General features: G+C 27.3%; 1 protein-coding gene across 1 annotated transcript; it reads right to left on the bottom strand.

Moving 5' to 3' along the window:
- Positions 1–1,785: 1,785 nt before the first annotated feature.
- LOC101514422 (cytochrome P450 71D8-like) lies at positions 1,786–3,412 on the bottom strand. The gene is made up of 2 exons (XM_004511942.4): positions 2,485–3,412; positions 1,786–2,397 (listed from the first exon to the last, which is right to left on the bottom strand). Exons 1-2 carry the CDS (start codon positions 3,397–3,399, stop codon positions 1,786–1,788), a joined length of 1,527 nt encoding a protein of 508 aa, XP_004511999.2. The 5' UTR covers positions 3,400–3,412.
- Positions 3,413–7,845: the final 4,433 nt, after the last annotated feature.

Below are 7,845 nucleotides of genomic sequence, written 5' to 3'. Positions count from 1 at the left end.
TTGCCTGTGTCGAAGATGATATGTTGCAGAAAGAAAGCTGGCATGGTTGAGCAGTACCTTCCCACTTGAGTCGTGAGGGGGAGATTTGTTGGGTGGGCTCACTCCCCAAGTGGAACCCACCAATTTTACTAGTATTATTATTATTATTATTGAAATAAAAAGAAAAAGAAAAAAAAAAGGATTTTAATGGGTTTGGCCCACTTGAAGGTAATAAAAAGAGATTTAGAAATTCCTAAGAATATAATACAGAAAGACAACGGAAGAAGAACTGTTGCCAGAGAAGAAAAATAAGGGTTTGATTCCAGTGGTGGTAAGGTGTGTAGCAAACTTGCTCCGCTTGAACTACAAATTTAGTATGTTATTCCTACCACTGAGTTTGTTATTTTAATATATAATTTGAGTTGTTTTATGTTCTCTGAGAGTTATTTTGGCATACCCACTTTAGTGGAAGGTTGTTATAAGGTTGTTATAGGGAACGTTGTTATTGTTGATTGATATTCCTTATTGTTATTAGGAAGACTCTTGGTGTACCCATTAATTATTATAGTGGAAGTTTTTACTGGACTAGGTCCCGTGGTTTTTGAGGGAAGTTTTCCGCGTTAAAAAATTGCGTTTGTCTCATATATAATTTTCTGCCAATTATTATTGCTCTTGGAATTGTATTTTCTGTTTTGCCATTTATCTGCACAGGTGGGGGAAAAATATTCCGCATTATTGAGATAATTATCGCTAATTATCTCTGGTTTTTCCCAACAGAGTGGTGGTCATCAAATATTGAAATGATCAAAGATAGTAGTAGCTAATGGTGGTGAGAGTGGTGGCCATCAAAGTTGCAGTCGAATGTGGTAAGAGTGGTGATGATATGTGGTAGTTAGAGCTGATCAATGACCATTAATGATAATGTGTTCGTTAAAATAAAATTAGCTTTTTTTTACGGAATTATAAAACATCTTTCGGTGGTTTTAAATTTTAGGAGAAAATTGTTTTCCAAATAAAGGGATATTTCTCCTAGGGATAATTAAAAACACAAAAGGTTATAGGAATATTCGAAGCACAAAAGATTATATGATTAAAAAAAAAGGCTTAATTGCAGTTTTAGTCCCCCTATTTTAGCTGAATCGCAAAAGTAGTCCTCCCATTTTGTTTCTCCCCAGTTCTGGTCCCCAAACAGAATTTTGGTCAAAAACTTAATGAAGTTTCATTTTTTAAAGTCGTATTACACCATTTATAATCATAGATTCTAGGTACAATTGTTGCAAATGAGATTTTGAGACATGATGTAACTTAAATAAATGCAAAAAAAAAAAAAAATTCATCAAATTTTGGACCAAAATTTTGTTTGAGGGACCAAAACTGGGGACAAACAAAATGGGGGGACTACTTTTGCGAATCAGCTAAAATAAGGAACCAAATCTGCAATTAAGCCAAAAAAAAATTATGTATTTAATACAAAGATAGAGGTTAGTGTAAGAAGTAATAACTAATAAGTTATTTACCATTTATAATTTATTTATTTATTCACAAAGGTGTTATATACCATTTATGATTTATAGATCAATTCAATAACTTTATTGTAAAGTCTAGAGTATGTAATCTTGGGATTGAAATTAAAGAAAATAAAACTTTTATTTCATGTGCATGAAAATGTGAACTATAGTGATCACAAAGGTTTCAGTGGCCAAATACTACAACATTTATTATCTCGATTTGTATCATTGTATCCAATTACCAAAATTCAACTTTTATTTCTGAAATAACATGACATATAGTTGACATCAAAGATACTTAGACATCATAAACAGTTGGAATCAAACACAATTCATTTTTCCTTCCAACTGTCATTCCAAAATGTTCAATCATATCAAAATGATCAGGTTTCATATGATTTGGAAGTTCCCAATTGAAGTGATAAAGTAATAGAGCCAAAGGAAACATAACACTTGCTAAACCAAATGACATGCCAGGACACATTCTCCTTCCAGCTCCAAAAGGAATATACTCAAAATTGTTCCCTTTGAAATCAATAAAACTACCATCAAATCTCTCAGGAATAAACCTCTCAGCATCACTCCAATATTGAGGATCTCTTCCTTTTGTCCATGCATTTATCAAAATTATAGTCTTTTTTGGAATGTCATATCCATCAATATTGGTTAATTCATAGCATTCTCTAGGGACCAACAAAGGAGAAGGTGGATGTAATCTCAATGTTTCTTTGATTACTAAATTTAAGTAAGTAAGTTGATGCATATCACTTTCACATATTTTGTCCTTTCCTCTGAATGCTTGTCTTAATTCAGCTTGTGCCTTATCCCTCACTCTTGGATTTTTCATCATTTCTGACATACTCCACTCTATTGTTGTTGATGATGTATCAGTTCCAGCTACAAATATGTCCTGGATCAACATATATATACATTTTATTTATATTTCTAGTACAATTCATAAAACAAATTATGAGTTAAGTGATAATTAATTACTTACCCAAATCACAGCTTTGATGTTATTTATTGTCATTTGAATATCAAGGCTGCCACTTTGTTGAACTCTCAAAAGAACATCCACAAGATCTTCCTTCTCTGCTTCAATCTTCTTCTCATCTTTTGTTATTGTTCTCTTTTCTTCATGTTTTCTTATAACATTGTCTAAGATTTTGTCTATACGTTTATGAATTTTCTCAAATTTTGATTTCATCCCCGTTAGTATATTTATAGGTTTCATTGAAGGAAACAAATCATCAAGCTCAAGTCCTCCTGACATTGCTATTGCTTTTCTAATCAAACTCACAAATTCATCTTGATCCTCTGATTTATCACCAAATGCTGCTCTTGAAATAATTGAATTTATCACTGAAAATATTCTACTTGTGAGATTAATCGTTGAGCCTGAAAATGATTTAATTGATTTTATGAATTTTGTTGTCTCATCTTCTCTAATATAAGAAAATGATTGGACCCTTTTGACACTAAGAACCTCTAAGACACATATTTTTCTCATTTGTCTCCAATAATCACCATATGGAGAAAATACAATATCTTTGAAACCATAAGCCAAAATTTGAGGTGAAAGAAGTTTTGGTCTATTAGCAAAAACAACATCATGTGTTTTCATGACTTCTTTGGCCAACTTGGGAGATGAAACAACAACTGTAGAAATTTCACCAAGTTGTAAGTGCATGAGAGGTCCATATTTGTGTGAAAGTATTTTGAGAGCATGATGTGGAAGTTTGGATGCAAATGCTAGTTGATGGAGGTTTCCAATAAGGGGTAACTTTCTTGGACCAGGGGGCAATTTGTAAGCAATGGTTTTTGGCTTGTAATGTTTTGTAAGCCAATGCACAAGTAACAACACAAAGAATGGAATAAGAACAAAGGAAAGTTGAACTTCCATGGCATGCATTAAGGAGTCACTACTCAACTTAATGTATGTGTTGTTTTTTGAAATATTAATGTTGGTTCTAATTTATAGACTCTTGAATCTAGCGATCATGATAATCTATACATGTATGATGTGAAGAATTGAACAACACATTGTTTGTTATCAGGAAGGCTTGTATATGATCAGAGCAGGTCTAAGGGTAAGGCCACTCAAACAAGCGCTTTAGGCCTCTCTAAAAAAACAAAATTTTTTACTTAAAAAAAAAAGGTCTCAAATATTTTTTTATCTATAAAAAAAGTCTCACATTTTAATATTCTTAAAACTAATTTTGATAAAATTTTATATAAATTAAATAAAATATTTTGTTTTTATTACAAATTATTTAATACTTATCTCAGTACAACTAAATTGGTTAATTAAGACAGATGAGAGAAATATTAATTATAAATTAAATAATCATGAGATAAAAGGTGAATGCATCATTAATACGAGAAATACTAGTTATAAATGGAGAGATATAAATAGTGAACATATTGTTAACATGAGTTACGTGAGTGGTACACTATATACACATTATTTTCTTCTTCAACTAAAATATGGAAAATTTTACATGAGTGTCTGATGTTGCCTTATAACCGTTGAAATGTCTTATTTCATTATTTGAAAAATATAGAGAAAATAGATTTGAAAATGTCATTAATTTTGTTAAAAAAAATTTATATAATTATTAAATAAAATATTAGTAATTTATTTATTAAATTTTGAAAATGCCTTATCTAATAATTTCGCTTTAGGCCTCATAACGTGTTGAGTCGGCTCTGTCTATAATAGATAATCTGATCGATGAGTTAAGGAACATCAAATGAATATTAAGAATAAAATATCATATTTAAATTTAAAAAAATTAACATAATCACTTATTTTTAATATTTGTCTATATAAAATCATTATTATGCAGTCTCTTTTTTTGGTCTAAAAAAAATCACAAAATTATGTATAAAAGTAGGGATAGGGTTATAAGGTATAAAAGTGGGATAAGAACAAAGGAAAGTTGAATGCACAAGTAAGAACACAAAGAATGGAATAAGAACAAAGGAAAGTTGAACTTCCATGGCATGCATTAAGGAGTCACTACTCAACTTAATGTATGTGTTGTTTTTTGAAATATTAATGTTGGTTCTAATTTATAGACTCTTGAATCTAGCGATCATGATAATCTATACATGTATGATGTGAAGAATTGAACATGACATTGTTTGTTATCACGAAGGCTTGTCTATGATAGATAATCTGATCGGTGAGTTAAGGAACATCAAATGAATATTAAGAATAAAATATCATATTTAAATTTAAAAAATTAACATAATTATTTATTTTTAATATTTGTCTATATAAAATCGTTATTATGCAGTCTCTTTTTTTGGTCTAAAAAAAATCACAAAATTATGTATAAAAGTAGAGATAGGGTTATGAGGTATAAAAGTGGGATAGGATTCTATGTATAAAGAGTATCTTACACATTATAAAAATAAGATTTTTTTATTTATAAATTCAATAATTTGGAGCTTTTTTAAAATAACATAATTTATTTAATGTATGTGTTACCGTAATGAAAATAACTTTTTAGATTTTTATGAGAAGTGATTTAAAAAATTTTAGTTAAAGTGTTTTTTAAATTATTTTCAAATTTTAATTCTTTTTTAAAAAAGATAATAAATGGATAAAAACTCTTAATAATTATTATTTAAAATAAGTTGTAACAAACAAACCTTAATCATATACTTTTTTGAAAATTTAGTCCTAAGTACATAATAATTTTTAAGTTGTGAAGCATAAATATCACCTAATTTAAATAATTTTCATTGTTATTTCAATAATAAAAGAGAAATGTTACTTTTAAACAAAAAGAGGATGAAACCTAAATGACTAACCCGGTGTTTTTACATATGCAAGTCTCATAAAATTATAAAAATAAATTTATGGGTTTATTAGATGAAGTCTTCACGATCATAAAATCAAAAGAGTATAAAGTTATGACAAGATTAACAAAATAATTAACACATCGATTTTATTTCAGACAAATATAAAGGATATAAATATTTCAATTAAGAGATAAAAAATTACGAATACGACATACTAAAATGGAGGTTGATCCATTCAAACTTCAATTCCTAGTGAGTACCTCGATAAAGGTATGAGAATCACTTTTTGTGTGTAGGAAAAAAGTATTGTTATTATAGTATAATATTTATGTCTAAATCCCAATATTTTTTTATTTAACAAGAATAAACAATTGGACGGACACAATAAAAAGCAAACAATTCTCCATCTAAATATGTTTAGATCCCAATAATATATTATTATCATGGGATAATTTGATTTTATTAGTGATTTGTATCACATTAAAATTTTAATATTAATCTTAATTTAAGACAAGAGTACGAATATTATTTACTGAAAAAATATGTTGTTAATCCAATTGTCTTTTGTATACATATAGAATTACTTGTGTTATACATACCAACAAAAAAAGAGAATTACTTGTGTTACTCAAACACAATAGATAATAATGGAGATATACTTTTGTAACACAAATTCAAGTTCTACTTCTTTATCCAGTAAATATAAATCATTAACTATTTAAAGAAAATTATTTTAGTAATTAACAAAGTATTTTAAATAGTTAAAGAATTATATTTTAGTAGTTAATGAAATATTATAGGTGATTAATAAGATGTGTATATATTTCGTATATTTTATAATTATTATATTGAATAAGTGATTAATAATTTACGATATTTTAGTGGTTGATAAATTAATCTAACATGTAATGAAATATTTATATACTTATGTTATTTTATAATCAATTTTACTACCTACACTCTCTGATTTGCTATCTACACCTCATCAAATTTTCATAAAATTAGAATACCCAAAATACTATTTACTATTTTGCACATTCTTAACTTCTCTATTTTGTCTCTTTCTCTCTTCATCATCATCACTCATCTCATTATATCACACACACATATCACATACTTATAATTCACACCAGATAACTTATATTCATTCATAAGTCACACTTTTCACTCATAACTTATAACATAACTTTCATCTGTTTATTATGCTTAAAATCACCAACAATATATCTTTACTAATGTGTTGAGTTCGTATTTTTTTTTTAAATCATAGAATTTTATGTGATATGAGTTCATATACATGGTAAATTATACATTGTACACAAATTTAAATCATGTATCTTTATGTATTTTGCATTCACTTAAATGTACGTAAACTTAGTTCATGTACATGTATGTAAAGTGAGTTCAAGTATATGTAAAATTTTGCAATGAGTAAGAGAAGTGCGTACTTGAACTAAGTTCACGTACATATACATAAATTGAGTTCAAAATCATGTAAAAAAATTCAATTAGCATGAGAATTACTTGAACTTAGTTTACATAAATGTATTCAGTTCAAAGAAATATGTGAGTTTCAAGATGGAAGAGTAAACGAGAATAATGGTTGACAAATTTGATTTAATGATGAGGGCAATTTAACTTTTCAACAATGGTTGAGGGTATAGCTACTAAAAAAGGGGTTGACATTATCATTCCATGATCTTTAGTTTACAATATTAAATGTAAAATTTAAAGTTCGAATAAGTATGATAACATCTCTTACTATAGAACAATTGAAGCTTTGTCTTATTATAAGTGGAAAAAATTAGGATATATAGTATTACAACTCATATTTAAATACAACGGTCTAGATTATTACACTTTTTAATCATTGGTCGATTCTCATTATCATAAATGTAAAGTAAAAAATAAAGTGATGCAAATTATATTAATTAAATAGTATAAATAATATAAAATGTTATGTTACATTCAAAGTTGAGAATGACAACTAATAAAGTAATTACACTCAAATAATTAATGAACTCTAATTAAAGATAAATCATTTTAGAAAATTTAAATTATAATTAAAATAATTATTTATCATATTTTATTTATCTTTAGATCGAACTCAATATTACTAGACCTTCACTTCCTTAAGAATTAGAATGTTAAAAAAAGTTTAAAACTGACTATTGTTTTAAAACAATTTTTATTACAATTGCAACTATTAGTATGAGATGAATAGAGTGATAATTATAAATATACTGCTTTCATAAAACGCACCAAAAAAGTGTTATTTTTTTCTTGTATCACGAGTCACGGCCCTTTAAAATTCAGTGTAGAAATGTTTCATTTTAGACAATTGAAGAAACATTTTAAATGTTGTTTTCTGTACTAAAGAAAACAAAATAAATCAAAGTTTTTTTTCAGCTACTTGAAAATAATAGTAAAATAAAATAGACAACTAGTAATTAACAAGTCGATATTCAACTCTCAAAAACGTCATATACGAATTTGAATTACGTAGGAGTATCAATTTATAATTATCAATTTCAGTTTTTATATA

The sequence above is a fragment of the Cicer arietinum genome, chromosome 8 (genome assembly GCF_000331145.2).
Source record: "Cicer arietinum cultivar CDC Frontier isolate Library 1 chromosome 8, Cicar.CDCFrontier_v2.0, whole genome shotgun sequence".
NCBI lineage: Eukaryota > Viridiplantae > Streptophyta > Magnoliopsida > Fabales > Fabaceae > Cicer > Cicer arietinum.
The sequence above is the reverse complement of the archived record's forward strand: the minus strand, read 5'-3'. Positions and strand labels throughout refer to the sequence as shown.